The sequence below is a fragment of the Carlito syrichta genome, unplaced genomic scaffold (genome assembly GCF_000164805.1).
Source record: "Carlito syrichta isolate Samal-C Ts95f unplaced genomic scaffold, Tarsius_syrichta-2.0.1 Scaffold313283, whole genome shotgun sequence".
In the NCBI taxonomy this organism is placed as follows: Eukaryota; Metazoa; Chordata; class Mammalia; order Primates; family Tarsiidae; genus Carlito; species Carlito syrichta.
This window is the reverse complement of record NW_007257379.1, coordinates 154,076-170,104: the sequence shown is the minus strand read 5'-3', so window position 1 is coordinate 170,104 and position 16,029 is coordinate 154,076. Positions and strand designations below refer to the sequence as shown.

General features: G+C 44.2%; 1 protein-coding gene across 4 annotated transcripts in view; it reads right to left on the bottom strand.

Moving 5' to 3' along the window:
• Positions 1 to 16,029, bottom strand: part of CLPB (ClpB homolog, mitochondrial AAA ATPase chaperonin) — a 160,797-nt gene that overhangs the window by 117,412 nt on the left and 27,356 nt on the right. For 3 of the 4 annotated variants that reach the window (XM_008070282.2, XM_021718690.1, XM_021718691.1), the window contains exon 3: positions 11,504 to 11,590. The exons of the other annotated variant lie outside the window; for it this stretch is intronic. In XM_008070282.2, the coding sequence (XP_008068473.1) occupies positions 11,504 to 11,590 (87 nt within the window). The remainder of the gene's footprint in view (positions 1 to 11,503; positions 11,591 to 16,029) is intronic. 4 annotated transcript variants of the gene reach the window in all.

Here is a 16,029-nt window from a genome sequence, read left to right as displayed (position 1 = left end):
CCAACTAAAAAAAAAAAAACAGAAAAGGAAAACAATACTATTGATAACAGCAGCAGATATCTATTGTGTACTAACTACATGCACTTAGTATACTGCACTAAGTGGTTTTATGTACATTTTAATCCTTGCAACCACCTTATGCTGAGGTAGGTGCTATTATTCTTCACATTTTGCAGATAAGGAAACTAAGAACTACTAAAAGGCAGAGCTAGGTTTTAAACTCAGGCAGTCTCATTCCAATATATTAGCACCTTTTTAAACTTCATGTAATCTGTTGGCACTTATCAATAACCTGAATGAAATGAGTGACATGAATATTACATAGGACAGAGTCCCTTGGCTCACCACTTAAGTCTGCTCTCCAGTCTGATGTCCATTCATATATAAACAACAAACCAGGGCATTCACCACTTGTTAGTCTGAGTATACTATTTTCAACATCATATTTTATTCATGTGGATATCATGAGAGACAGCCAAATATCTTGCTGAAACCCAGAAACATCTACCATATATACATATATACCCCTGACCCATGAGTCCGGCAGTCCTACTAAAATAAGCAGCTTATAGCTCGTTGCCTTATTTTCTATTTTTATTTTTTGTAGAGATGGGGTCTCACTATGTGTGCAGGCTGCTCTCAAACTCTTATGCTCAAGCAATCCTCCCGCCTTGGCCTCCCAAAGTGCTGGGATTATAGGCATGAGCCACTATGCCTGGCCCTTTTTAATATTTTATTTTTCTATTGGATCATCAAAGGTGAACAGCTGCTTTTAAAGAAGAGATACAGGACTGAAACATATCACAGTCCCTAGAAATGAAACACCCTTCCCCAAGCAGCTGAACTGGATGAGCACTGGACATTCTCCTCAACTGACACTCTCCATGAAGATAGCACTGAACACAAAACCCCAGGACAGAATATCGCACTGAAGTTAGGGTAGGGGGAAGGGTACACTGAGACTGTCATGTTAGGCAAATGAGCTGGCGCTGCTCTCCAGGCAGCAGTGTCTTGGGTTACCTGAGGTCAAGGCATGCGTCTGCCAAACTAGAAACGGGTGCATGCTGGAATTGGAATATCATTACTACCAAACAGGATTATCTTGAGCAACGATTCCAAATGGGATTAGAAATGACTCTTTGTTACTCAGAGATAATCGGCCACAGCAGCAGCAGTGGGAGAAACGTCAGGCCTAGCACACTTTTCTGGGGGCATGGTGCTGGTATTCTGGGCGCTTGGCCAACACCCTCACCCGCTCTTCTTTGCTGGGAAATACTGGGCACTGTCTTGCACTGGGCAAGTGGCCACCTGGGACAAAAGCCAGCCCCGCATCAAGGTACCCTGCACAGGGTTCCCATGTTCTAGGTTCAGCTTCTTAGATGAAAAAAATTGAGAACAGAATCCCCAAAGCCCTACTGCTTCTGAGTCACCTATGAGATGAGAGAGAGGCAATTCCCCCACCTTAATCAAAGGTAGACTCACCTGTAAGCCATCGCTAGCCTCCTTCTGGGGCAATCCACAATCAGCAGCAGTAGTATCAGTAACAATAATTAAGGCACCACCACCACCACCACCACCACCATCACCACCACTATACTATTATTAACTAAAGTAGTAAACCTTTACTGAGTGCTTACTATATGGCAGGCACTGTTCTAAACACTTTACATATTTTTATACATTTAAACCTCAAAACAGCCTTTTAAAGTAGATCCACTTGTCCCCATTTTATGGCTGAGGAAACAATTATAGAAAGGTGGCTAAGAGTAATGGTTCACACCTGTAATCCTAGCATTCTGGGAGGTTGACGAGGGAGGATTGCTTGAGCCCAGGAGTTTGAGACCAGCCTGGGCAACATAGTGAGACCTCATCTCTAAACAAAAAAACAAAACACAACAACAACAACAACAAAAATTAGCTAAGTGTGGAGGCTGAGTTGGAAGGATTGCCTGAACCCAGAAGACTGAGGCTGCAGCAGTGAGCCATGATCATGCTGCTGAACTTCAGTCTGGGCAACAGAGTGAGACCTTGACACACACAAAAAAAATTAATTTAATTTTTTTTTAAAGTGAAAGAACTTGCCAAGGTACAAAACTAATAAAAAGCAGAGCTTGGATTTAAACCCAAGTAGTCTGGCTCTAGAGCACATGACTGTTCCACATGCTAGACCAGCAGTCCTCAACCTTTTTGGCATCAGGGACCGGTTTCGTGAAAGACAAGGACAGGAGGTAGGGTTGGGGGTGGGAGATGTGCAGTCAAACTTCACTGCTAATGTTAATCTGTATTTGCAGCCACTCCTCAGCACTAGTATTGCTGCCTGAGATTCACCTCAGATCATCAAGCATTATTAGATTCTCATAAAGAATGTGCAACCTAGATCTTCTGCATGTGCAGTTCCCAATATGGCCCAAGCTCCTATGAGAATCTGATATGGCTGTTGATCTGATAGGAGGTGGAACTGAGGCAGTAATGTGAGCAATGGTGCAGACAAAGCTTCACTGGCTCTCCAGCTGTTCACCTCCTGCTGTGTGGCCCCATTCCCAACAGGCCATAGACTAGTGTCAGTCCATGGCCTGGGGATTGAGGACCCCTGTGCTAGACTATCAGACCCACAGAGAGGATAATGGTCAGTGCTAGTTAAGGTCTTTCCTTCACACTCTTTTGTCCTCTGCCAGTTCCTCCTAACTCTGGCACATCCTTACTTTCTCATCTTTGTGAGCCTATGCTTACAATGGTTCTTCCAGAAATGCAGTCCCTCTACTTTCCATCATTACCAACCAAATCATGTGCACCTTTCAAGGTCCAGCACCTCAGAAAGGGCCTCCTTTCAGGATGTCAGCTCTACATAGCATGATCTCTCCCATGGTACTCTATGTGGCCTTCTCTGTGGCACCAACGACATTCTGCCACATTCTCCAAAGTGGGAACTGTTTTATCTCTTTTCTGACAGGCAGGTTTTTGAGGACAAGGAGAGTGATTAATATTTTTAGATTTATCAGAATCATCTAGCACATAGTAGGTCATCAAGAATCCCTAGCAGACAGCAAACTCACTCTTACTGCTGTCCTGTCCGTTGTGACCTTATGACATTATCTTACCTTTAATCAATTTTTCTTAATTTAAACAAACAAACAAACAATCCTTGACTGAGCTGAACTGACTCCTGGTTCCAGCATCCCTTGATCTATCCCATGGCCTTCTCCCTGCTCCTTCCCCTCAACAGGCAGTGTAGTCCAGTGGAAAGAACCAAGGTTTGGAGTTCAAAGAGACCCAGCTTCAAATTCCAGCTCCCTCTTTCACTGGACAACCTTGGGCATCTCTAAGTTTCATTTCCCCTGTCTATAAAATAGGAATAATAACCCCCTCCCTTTCAGGATTGCCCTGAAGATTAGAGCCAACACAGTTCAGCATAGGCCTGGCACACAGAAAACCCTCAAACAACTATAGCCATCATCATCACTACAGTCAGGGGATCACACAGCACAAAGACCAGCCTCCTTGGACAGAAGGAAGCACTACGCTGTAGCACAAAGCCAGGCCAAGAATAGGCTGGGGACCCTAGAAAGAGGTTCCACACCCCTAAGGCAGGATAGACCTTTATGTGGTGAGGCTCAGGGAATACATTCAAGCACAGGTGCAGGGGTACTCTGCCTGCTCTACCTATGGCCAGTCAGCAAGGAGAGCCTCCCAGGGCAGCTTGCCAGTGGTCTAGGTGCAAAAACAGCACTAGCTCTTTGCTCTAAGAACACCTGTGACGTTATCACAGTCCACTAAGGTAGGTCTGTAAAACCTCTCCTGCAGCACAGCAACCTGGCTTAGGCTGCAGGTCTCAAAAACAGGGTCTAATGTACCCTCTACTATTAGTAAGGTGGAGGGAAAATAAGCACACGCTAAAAATAAATGACTGCTGAGAGAGGGAATTAAATGGTCTTCAGCCAAGGATGGCAGCACTTTAAAATTAACAAAGCCCAGGTACCACATCCAGGAAGGTCTTGGCAAATGCGTGTTATCCACTCATTAGCTCAGTTCCTCAGGGACCTTGGCCAAGCAGGGAAGGCAGTGCCGGGAACAGGTCCTTCTGAGGCTGATGAAATGCACTTGGGGAGAAAAGGCAGGAGGAGGGAGGGAGACTCTTGTGGGGAATTTCAAACAGTTCTGCTGGTGCTTCCTGCTCTCTGCCTTGCAGTTCTCATCTTCTCTGAGGTAGAGGTTTGCAAAACCAACCAAACAGATCCAACTGAATCTCCCCACACCATCTTCCTCTTTCAGGATCTTTGGTTCCTGAAGCATCACAATGGCCTCCCTATATAGGTGGTCTTCCTGCATGGGAGCCTAGAGAATGGTGCAGGAGAGGCAAACTCCCAGTCCTGTACCCTGAACTTTCTCCTTGCTGGGACAAGAATCACATATTTTGTGAGCTTATATAGGCCCACTGTATAATACTCGTAAAGTAAGAATTTGTCATTATTCATCAGTAATTAGACTTCATGACATCACTGATGGTGTGAATTTACAAATCTTCATTCCCTAATAACAATCAGAATCCATAACACTGTAATTGAGGAATCATCAACAATAAGAATTCAAGGCCAGGTGCAGCGGCTCACACCTATAATTACCCAGCACTTTGGAAGGCCGAGGTGAGAGAACTGTCTGAGCCCACAGGTTTGGAAGGCTAAGGGGGAAGGATCGCTGGAGCCCAGCAGGTCGAGGCTGCGGTGGCCGGGAGTGGTCACTGCACTCCAGTCTGGGCAACTGAGTGAGACTCCAACTCAAAAAAAAAAAAATTCAAAACATCTGAGGTGAACACTAACAATGTGAATTAATTCTAACACTACAAACATGAATTCTCAGTATGTCACTGGTCACAATTAAATTAGAGGGATGTTGGCTTTTTAAAAAGGTTTTATAAAGTCAGTTTATTGAAGTATAATTTACACATAGCAAAACTCATCATTAAGATGTATAATTTGATGGGTTTTGATAATTGTATAGTCATGTAATCTCCACTATAATCAAGATATAGAATATTTCCATCACCCCAAATGTTCCCCCTCTCACTTCCAAACCATGGCAACCACTAATCTGATTTCTGTTCCTAGAATACTGCCTTTTCCAGAATGTTATATACATGGAATTATATAGTAGGTAGCTTTTTATGTTAGCTTTACTTAGTATAAGGCTTTTGAGATTCATCTATGTTGTTGCATGCATGAGTAGCTTGCTTTTTTTTTTTTTAAACTGTATTCATTTACCAGTTGATGGATATTTGGGTTAGTTCCAGTTTTTTGGTGGTTATGAAAGAGTTCTATAAATATTGACATATAGGTCTTTTTGCAGATGTTTTTACTTCTCTTGGACAAATATTGCTGGGTTGTATGATAAATGTATGCTATACCTTTACAAGAAAATGCCACAGTGTTTCCCAATGTGGCTATACCATTATGCATTTCTATCAGAAATATATGACAATTACTCTGCATACTTGTCAGCACTTGGTATTGTCAGTTTTTCTAAATTTTAGCTACTCCTGTAGGTGTGTGGTGATAGCTCCCTGTGACTTTAATTTATATTTCCCTAATGGCTAACAATGCTGAATATCTTTTCATGTGCTTATTTGTCACTCATCTCTTTGGTAAAGTGTCTGCTCAAATCTTTTGTCCATTTAAAAAAATTGCATTGGTTGTCTTTTTATCACTGACTTGTAAATTCTTTATATGCTGTAGATACCATCAGATATGTGTCCTGACAGCTTCTTTTTTGAGGAATTAGAAATTATAAGACTCTAAATTATACCAATTTTCTTCCAAAAACTATCCTCTGTGCATATACTCTAATGAAGGGAATAGGAAAGGTATAAACTTTCAATTTAAAAACACCTTAGTGGTGCTGGATAGAGTGTCAAGCAGTACTTAGTACCTACTAAAATTCACAGGACTATCTTTATCTCCGTTACAAGCACCCAACACTAAGGTGTTAAGGAAAGCTACATCTGGAGAAATGACTGTCCTATAAACAGCTTTTGGCCCCCCAGGCTCTGCACCTCCCAAAGCCTTGTTCTGGTCCGCCAGGCTTCTGGAATGGTCAACAGTCGTCACACTCCATTGCTAACCATTGTCCACTGGGAAAGGTAGGAGGCTCCCAATCCATCCCTCAGTGAAAGAGCAAATAGTAGGGCCTGTGGCTGGTTGGACATCAAAGTTGAGCAAACAGGCCTGCCTCTCCGCCTACACATCCTGCAAATGCCATCTGAAGGAGCTTCCCCGAGGGGGTCATGACTTTCAGCTTGTCATAGCACACATCAAAGTTTGCACCACACACGAACTGGGTGCATGGGTTCGAATCAAGTCACCCGAGAGCGGATACTCAGCCATTGTGTCCAGTTTTAATCCTGTGTTTTCCCAAGTAATTAAGCCTTCTTGCTTATGAACTTGTGACTAAGTAAAGCATCACTGAGAGGTTGTAACATCAAAGTGCCTTCCACCGTCTGTCCATGTTTGGTAAAATTGGATTTCTTTCCCGTTTTAAGGAAAAACTAATTGAATTTAGCTGAAGGCTGTGTATATTTGCACGAGCTGGTGAAGGCTATGCTAAGGCACAGTGATCATCCTGGGACCCTGTGGCTTAGCCTTTAGCAGGACTGGGTCAGAGTGCAACATAGAATGAGACACCCAGACTCAGGCTAAATAAGTGCCTTGTGGCATGAGGTTTATAGAGGGCTCACTGTGGAGAAGATGGCTAGACCCCAATGACTGCTCCTTGAGTCAGTACTACACGCAAGCTGTTACTACGGCTGGCAAAAGGATTGTCTTAGTAGAATGTTGGTAAAGCTTTGGCAGAACGGCTACTGAAGACAATGGCCATCACATTACTCAAGTCCTTGATGTCAGCAGTCCAAGTAAGCTTAAGGCAAAAACTGTGACCGCTTATTCTCTGAATCCCCCCATAGCCTAGCATACCAGCACCTGACACAGTACATTTTTAAAACATGTTTGCTGAATATATAGAATAATAATATAAAGGTATGCAGGACAAAGTTCTTCTAAACTGAAGAGCCAAAATTCTCTATATCGTCTTTCTGTCTTGTCATCAAGAAACTTCATCTATATTAATACTCGATTCCTCTAAATTACTTAATTCATAGTGAATACAGCACGGTCACATTTATGTAAAATTATATATGAACATATAATACATATATAATAATCAATCTCTAGATAGAGGAATTCAGGTGACTGCTACTTTCTTTTCTATATTACTTTTACACAAACAATAAACCTATTTTCAGCAAAGAAAATCTCTGGTTCAATCCTTATACAATTATCTTTCCTTTAACCCACATGATTTCTGGTCTTAGTCCAGTTTTAACTCTCCTGTGTATATTTATATTTGTATTTTAATTTAAGTCAAAGCAACACTTTTTTGGAAATAAAAGGCGAGAATAAATTATAAATATAAGTCTCATGCATATTTTTAAAATTTAGTACTTCAGCACTGTTATTTCCCATTAAAACCTAAATAAAATAATTAGTACATGTGGAAATAGAAGTCCACAACAAGTTAAGCTCCTCAAGGATACAGACTACTGTATTCTATATCGCTAAAGGCTTAACACATTAAGCAAGTGCCTGACCAGATCTCCCTCTAGAGCTCTGAGGTTGCCAATATCCCAAAGGAGGTGAAAGTTTTCTGCTTTCAGCCTTGAACCAGGAGGTGCTGACCGTCTTTCTTCTCTTCATCCAAATCTAACACACAGGTAGTGGCATTTCATGCCTGGACAATATGACTCTGGAATATTTGGTGATTGATTATATGAGATTTAGCATATTTCTTTCTTTTTTTTTTTTGAGTCAAAAGTCTCACTCTGTTGCCCAGGCTGGAGTGCAGTGGCATGCTCATGGCCATCACAGCCTCGACCTGCTGGGCTCAGGTGATCCTTCCACCTCAGCCTTCCAAGTAGCTGGAACTACAGGCACACACCACCATGCCCAGCTAATTTTTCAAAATTTATTGTAGAGTCAAGGTCTCGTCAAGTTGCCCAGGCTGGTCTCAACCCCTAGACTCAGGCAATCCTCTTGTCTCAGCCTCCCAAAGTGCTGGGATTATAGGTGTGAGCCTCTGCACCCAGCATCACATTTTTAATAAATAGAAATGCATTGTCAGGTTGAGCTGATATAAATATGATAATCCTTCAAGACTACTCACATGGACCTTAACCAGTAGGCCCACTAACTTGAACCAATGTACTCCTGGTACACCCCTTTTAACAAGTTTTCCTCAGTTAAGTGTGGAGGCTCACACCTATAATCTCAGCACTTTGGGGGTGGGTGGATTCTTGAGCCAAGGAGTTTTGAGACTAGTCTGGGCAACATAGTAAGACCTCATCTCTACAAAAAAATCAAAAAATTAGCCGGGTATGGTGGTGCGTGCTCATAGTCCCAGCTACTCAGGAAGCTAAGGCAGAAGAATCATCTGAGCCCAGGCAGTTAAGGCTGTGGTGAACCATGATTGTGCCACTACACTCCAGACTCCAACTAAAAACAAACAAAAACCAAAAACCCCACAACATCTTCTCCTCTTTCTTTTTTCCATGGCACTTCTTGCCTTCTAATATAGTATATCGTTTACTTATCCATTATACTCATTTATTGTCTGTCCATGCCTCTTTCTGCCCAGGGATCACCCATAGTATAGAAATAGGCTCTATATAGGAAGGGATCTTTACTTATCACTGATGTTATTTCAATACATAAACCAGTACCTGACAAACAGTAGGGGCCACAAAACTTCTGTAATAAAAATAAATAAATTCACCTTGAGAGTGTACTATTTTCAATACAAATCTGTCCTCCCTGGATACTGGAAGGAAGAAAAGGGCACAAAATGGATGCTTAATTAGTCCCAGGAACCTAAGCAAGTAAATACAAGCCAATACTCTCACTTTACTCAACAAGCATCACTGATTTGCTAACAGCCCTGGATAAAGACAGAGCAATCAGTTAAACAAACAACTCATTAGATTCAGAGAAAAGTGTCCCCAAAAGCACATCTACTAGCCATCTGATCACTAATTGACAGTCTCTTAAGTATGGTGTTGTTTCCTATTCAGTCTCAACCTTGAAAATGTTACACACAGAAGGGCGCACACGCCTCCTCCTTCAGCACCACGGGCTATTTTTGCAGATGGAGACACCTGCAAGCTGAGGAAGAAGACTGGTGGGTGGGATGGAGTACCAGGGTGTAGAATAAACACCTGTATGTTTATGGCAGAACTAATGGAGCATCAGGGAATAACAACAACTCAGCATTGATAACCTGAAGCACATTTATTACCTTATTTGATTCTCAAAAGAATATGGCAGAAAGCTACTCGGCTGTCAGATTGAGTCCCCTCCCACCCTCTGCCTCAATCATATTCTGTGTGCGCTGCTGACATCACTGATTACAACATATTATTTCTCTTTACCCACTTCTTTTTCACAGTAGACGGTGAGTTCCCCATTGTTGCATATTCTCTAAACACTAGCACAGGGCCTGACTCAGAGTGAATATTTATTAAATGCTTATAGAAATAATTAATTTCGCCAGGCTCGGTGGCTCAGCCTGTAATCCCGCGCCTTTGGGAGGCTGAGGTGAGTGGATTGCCTGAGCCCGTGGGTTCGAGACCCGCCTGGGCAGCGAGACCTCATCTCTACAATAAATCAAAAAAATCAGCCGGGAGTGGTAGTGAGCACCTGTAATTCTGGCTACTTGGAAGGTTGAGGCGGAGGGATCGCCGGAGCCCAGCAGGTTGAGGCAGCGGTGGCCGGGAGCGGCCACTGCATTCCAGTCTGGGCGACAGAGTGAGACTCCAACTCAAAAAAAAAAAAAAAGAAATAATTAATTTCTGATGAAGAAACAGGGTGGCCATGGGATTTTGAAATTTAAGTAAGGCTTGAAATGGGAACTAGATTCTAACTCTTTCAACTGTCTATTTATATCAATTCTTCTTTTAAAGAATAAGTGCTTGGAGTTAAAGAGGGTAAACAAGGCAACTGAGTGACTGAGAGCAAGTTCATGATAAAGGAGCAGAAAGGAGAGATATATCTCCAGTACAGCTAAGTCTCTTTGCCAGTATGAGGCAGAACCACCCTATATCATAAAATCCTCCAAATTTCTAACCCTTCTAAAGGTGGCTAATATTGACAAATAAAATCCTTCAGCATCTGCTTGCTGGAAGAATTAACCATCAACTTCAATGGCTGCTACAAAAGTGCCCAGTCTGCTTCCTTTTTGCTCAGTCACAGCTAGAGTGAATGTGCACTTCATCCCAGCATTTCCAAAATTATACAGATTCCAGGGCAGACATCAGAACAGACTGGTATGGAAATATAGCATCTAGCACTAGCCTGGGCTCTAGCACTGGGAGGGAGCAGAGAGACAGAGTAAAAAATACAGACTGTAAGGGTAGTCAGACCAGATTCTAAATGCTGTTCGAGTGACTTTAGACAAATCACTTGATCTCTTTGCATTTCAGTTTTCTCAACAGTGAAATGAGCATAATAATATACTATATTCTGTGGGGTGGTTGTAAGAATTAAAGATAACTCTCTATACAAAGTGGACTGTTTCGGCCAGGCTCGGTGGCTCAGCCTGTAATCCCAGAGTTTTGGGAGGTCGAGGTGAGCAGATTGCCTGAGCCTGCGGGTTCGAGACCTGCCTGGGCAACTTGGCGAGACCTCATCTCTACAATAAGTCAAAAAAATTAGCCGGGCGTGGTAGCGCGCGCCTGTAGTTCCAGCTACTTGGAAGGCTGAGGCAGAAGGATCGCCGGAGACCAGCAGGTCGAGGCTGCAGTGGCAAGGAGTGGCCACTGCACTCCAGTCTGGGTGACAGAGTGAGACTCCAACTCAAAACAACAACAACAAAGTGGACTATTTCAATCTTGACACAATAGCTATAAACCTCAGAGAATGGGAGGGAAGGAAGGTCCTCATCTTTCCTAAATTCCATCAGACCCTTCAAAGAAAAAGTCTCTAGTGGAGCCCTCACTGGGAACAGTGACTGCAGATTTCTCAAGATGAATAGATGGTGGATAAAGAGAACATGATGATAACTTGCACACATATACTTAGCCATTTACTACAGGCTTTCAGACATTTGGTTGCTATATGTAATGCAAATGACTTGCCTAAAGTAATAAAACCAATAAATGATGGAGCTGGGATCCAAAGCTGGGATCTCGGTTCCTCTGGCCACTCTCCCCACTAAGGCTTTTCCTTCTTCCCTTAAATGAGTTTGCCCTTGCTGTTATCCTCCCAGATTTTTTAGAAAAGCAGGGGTCCTACCTATCTGAATACCCTGACACTCCTACTCCCTGGTCCGGAAGGCTCTCCCCATTCCTCTTCACATCTGCTATACAGTCTAATGTGCCAGGTGTAGTCTAATCCATCTCAGACTGAATCCATCTCCTTGCCTCTGGAGAAGACAGCAGGGGAGGAAAGGTGGGAAGGGGATCTCTCACCTGACGTTTCGGCTGATAGCTGCCACCATGAGTGCTGTCCAGCCAAGTTTGTGCCTTGCATTGACATCTGCACCTTCTGACAATAGCCTAAAAAGAGACAGAGGAATATTTTCAGTGTAAGGCTTATTTTGAACATAAGAGTGGAAATAACCACAGAAGAAGTGACACAGTCAACAAATAGGGAGGCTGAACGAGTCTGTAAATAAAAGCCTTTGAGAATGAAATGCCCAATCTCAGTTCCTCTGGCCACTCTCCCCACTAAGGCTTTTCCTTCTTCCCTCAAGTGAGCTTGCCCTTACTTTATCCTCCCAGATTTTTTAGAAAAGCAGGGGACCTACCTATCTGAATACCCTGACACTCCTACTCCCGGTCTAGAAGGCTCTCTCTCCCCTTACCTCTTTGCCTGTTTGAATCTTCCTCTCATGCTATGTGATACAATCCTGGCTGTGGACTCTCCTGAGAAGCCTTCCTTGACTTATCCACTCCACAAATATCAATCTCTCTCCCTTCCTTAACTTCCCAATGCTTAGCAAAGAATGCCTAATGACACATTTAATCTAAGTAGTTCTCAGTTTACAAAATGATCACATTCCTCAATTTTATCTGTATTATGGCTGTTTGGAAACTGAAAATCCTTCAACCTAAGGAAAGATGGAAAGAATGTTAGAAATGCTAGATTAGGGCCGGGCTCAGTGGCTCAGCCTGTAATCCCAGCACTTTGGGATGCTGAAGTAAGTGGATTGCCTGAGCCCGCAGGTACAAGACCAGCCCAGGCAACCTGGCGAGACTTCCTCTCTACAATAAAATAAAAAATTAGCCGGGCTCGGTGGCTCAGCCTGTAATCCCACGCCTTGGGAGGCTGAGGTGAGTGAGGTGCCTGAGCCTGCGGGTTTGAGACCTGCCTGGACAACTTGGCGAGACCTCCTCTCTACAATAAATCAAAAAATTAGCCGGGCGTGGTAGCGCACACCTGTAGTTCCAGCTACTTGGAAGGCTGAGGCAGAAGGATCGCCGGAGCCCAGCAGGTTGAGGTTGTAGTGGCCGGGAGTATGCCACTGCACTCCAGTCTGGGTGACAGAGTGAGACTCCAAATAAAAAAAAAAAAAATTAGCCAGGCGCCGTAGTGCATGCCTGTAGTACCGGCCCCTTGGAAGGGTGAGGTGGATGGATCGCCAGAGCCCAGCAGGTCAACGCTGGGGTGGCCATGAGCATGCCACTACACTCTAGCCTGGGTGATGGAGTGAGATTCCAACTCAAAAAAAGAAAAGAAAAGAAATGCTAGATTCAGGCCCTACTTGAATCCCATACCTAACACACATTAGTGCTCAATAGTTGTTGAATAAACACAGGATTTAAAATACACTATTAAAAGTCTGAATTTTGGGTCCCCAAAACAGGGGGCCCTACCATGTGGGAATGGATAGAAAGAAGGGAGTAAATGGAACTTTTACTGAGCACCTTCTATAAGTAGGCACTGCCATTCATGAGTTTTCACTCCTCATACCACCTAAAGAGCTAATAATCTCCTCTTTTCAGGAATGAGGTTAACAGGCTCAGGGAGGTAAAATGACTTGCTTAAGGCCACACAGCTAGTTAACAGGGACAGCACAGTGACTAGAACCAAGGCTGACAGTGACTCTAAAGCCAGGCTCCTTCTTACCTCATCATCCTTCCTCTACACAGAACCTGGCTCCAGGTAACATGAAAGACAGTCTAATTGGCTGATTCAGCAAGTTAATATAACATGTTCTTGCTCCTGTGCTAGATTTGGGTAGGGTTGAGGAGAAGACATGGAATCCACTCTAGGGAAGCAATTCAAGGAAGGAATCAGAGGAAGGAGGCGGAAGGACAGCATGAAACCAAAGACTACAGTGCCAGGAGAGGGTGAGACCAAAAGATGAGTGAGATTAACCAACTAAACAGAATCTCCTTATGAAGAAAGGGTGGAGGGGGTTTGGGGCATTGGGAGGCTGTCCACTCTTCAGTGGGTTCTAGTCCAACAGGCACTGGGCAGAGTCCAAAAGCTTGGGTTTGAGTCCTAGCACCATTCTTGTACCACAATCCATAGTAATGCTCCCACGAACCAAGCCAAATAAAATCTGTGTGAACTAAGGCTTGGGAGGATGATGAGAAACATCATGTTCTAATATTTCCCTCAACACTGTCAAAGTCCAAGGGGGAGAGAGATCACTCCAAGCACAGAACTACACCTCTCATAAGTACTATGAATGGGACTATGGGTTGTAGGTGCACAATGAGGGAGCCTAACTCAGTCTCAGTGACCAGAAAGACCTCTCTGGGATGTGTGGATAAAGGGGAGTTAGTCAGACAAAGGAGGTGGGGGAGGGAGGGAAGAGTGTTACAGGCAGAAGTAAGCCTCTTCTGTTAGAGAAGAAGGCATGGAAAAGATAAGGCCCAGCAAGTGGTTTGGTATGACTGGGGCACAGAATGTGAAGGAAGAGTGCTAAAAGAAGCTGAGAAACTCTTTTCTCACCTCTAATTTGGAGGATTTCTACTGCTGAAAGTCTGGGGCCACTTACCACACACAGTGTTAAACTCCTTCCGTGTGGAAACAATTTTCTATGGCCAAGAATGTCAAAGGGGCTAAGAACCCTTCTTAATCTCCACTGTCACCACTGCCGCACCGCCGCCTCCTCCGCCTCCTCCTCCTCCTCCTCCTCCTCCTCTTCCTCCTCCTCGTTGTCATTTAGCAGGTCATGTGATATAGGGGACAACACATTGTTCTGAAAGTTTAAGAGTCTGAAGTTCTGGTCCTGTCATTCTGACTGGATGGTCTTACTTCTCTGGTCCTCAGCCCAGAAAGGCTAGAAAATCAGGACAGACTGAAGAAAATCAAAGAGGCTTCTGAGGGAACAGACTTCATCTGTGTCTTGAAGAACAGGAAGAGTTTAAAGAAGTGGGAGGAAATGCACCCCAGCTGAGGTGAAAGAAAGAGGATATGACTGCAAAGCAGGAAAGGAACTTTCAGAAACCATCAGGCAGATCCATCTGGGTGACAGTTCACAGCAGAGAACCAGACAGCTGCTGGGATGTGCAAGTCCTACACAGGACCCAAATGCTAGACTAGGCCAAAGCAGTGGGCACAAATCTTTTCTGAACTGTGGATTCTCGAGAATATAGTCAAATTTCTCTCCAGAGAAGTGCACAGGAGCGCGCACACACACACTCACACTCAAAAAAGTTCTAATGGACCCCAGGATAAAAACTCAGTCTAGAGGGTTGACAGATGCCTGGCATGCATGCTACTGCCCTGTACTCCCACATCTAAGACATATAACACAAATCTCTCTCAGCAGTTTTCTTGTGGTGCCTTTGAAAAAGCTTCAGAAACCTCCTCAACACAGGTTCCATCTGTCACCCCCAATCCACAGAAGCTGGCAACTGAGAGACAACCTACTTGCTATTCCTTAGCCTCTCACCAAAGGCAGTAGGAATGTCATTCAAGGTTTTTGGACAAAAGGAATTATAAAATTAACCTAACCATCTGAGTTTGAAAGGGGGAGAATACAAATGGGGATATAAGAAGGCTGCTGTAGTAAAGACTCAGGGAGAGGAACTTGGGCAGGGAAATGAGAAAGCAGGGAATAGCCAGGAGAAACTCAGTGTGACTAAAACCCCCATGCCTCTCCAGGGATCAATGACAGGTGTTCCCCTGCCTGGGCACTGAGAATTCTGGAAGCAGCACTGTTCTAGAGGAAGGGCTGAAGAAAGAAGATTGACATGCCTCCTCTTCCTGCTCCTTGAGGACTAAGTGTTTAATAAAAAGAAAAGGATAGCTGGGCTTGGTGGCTCAGCCTGTAATCCCGCGCTTTGGAAGGCTGAGGTGAGTGGATTGCCTGAGCCTGCAGGTTCGAGATCCGCCTGGGCAACTTGGCGAGACCTCATCTCTACAATAAATAAAAAAATTAGCCAGGCATGGTAGTGCGTGCCTGTAATTCCGGCTACTTGGAAGGCTGAGGTGAGTGGATTGCCTGAGCCTGCGGGTTCGAGATCCGCCTGGGCAACTTGGCGAGACCTCATCTCTACAATAAATAAAAAAATTAGCCAGGCATGGTAGTGCGTGCCTGTAATTCCGGCTACTTGGAAGGCTGAGGCGGAAGGATCACCGGATCCCAGCAGGTGGAGGCTGCAGTGGCCGGGACGGGAGCGGCCACTGCACTCCAGTCTGGGTGACAGAGTGAGACTCCAACTCAAAAAAAAAAAAAAAAAGAAAAAAGAAAAGGATGCCGTGCGCGGTGGCTCACGCCTGTAAATCCAGCACTTTGGAATACAGGGATGACAGGAATGCCTGAGCCCAGGAGTTGTGAGACCAGCCTGGGCAACTTGGTGAGACCGCATCTCTACAATAAATAAAAAAATTAGTTGGGCATGGTGGCTCATGCCTGTAGTTCCAGCTACTTGGAAGGCTGAAGTAGAAGGATCACCTGAGTCGGGCTCGGTGGCTTAGCCTGTAATCCCGTGCCTTTGGGAGGCTGAGGTGAGTGTATTGCCTGAGCCCGCGGGTT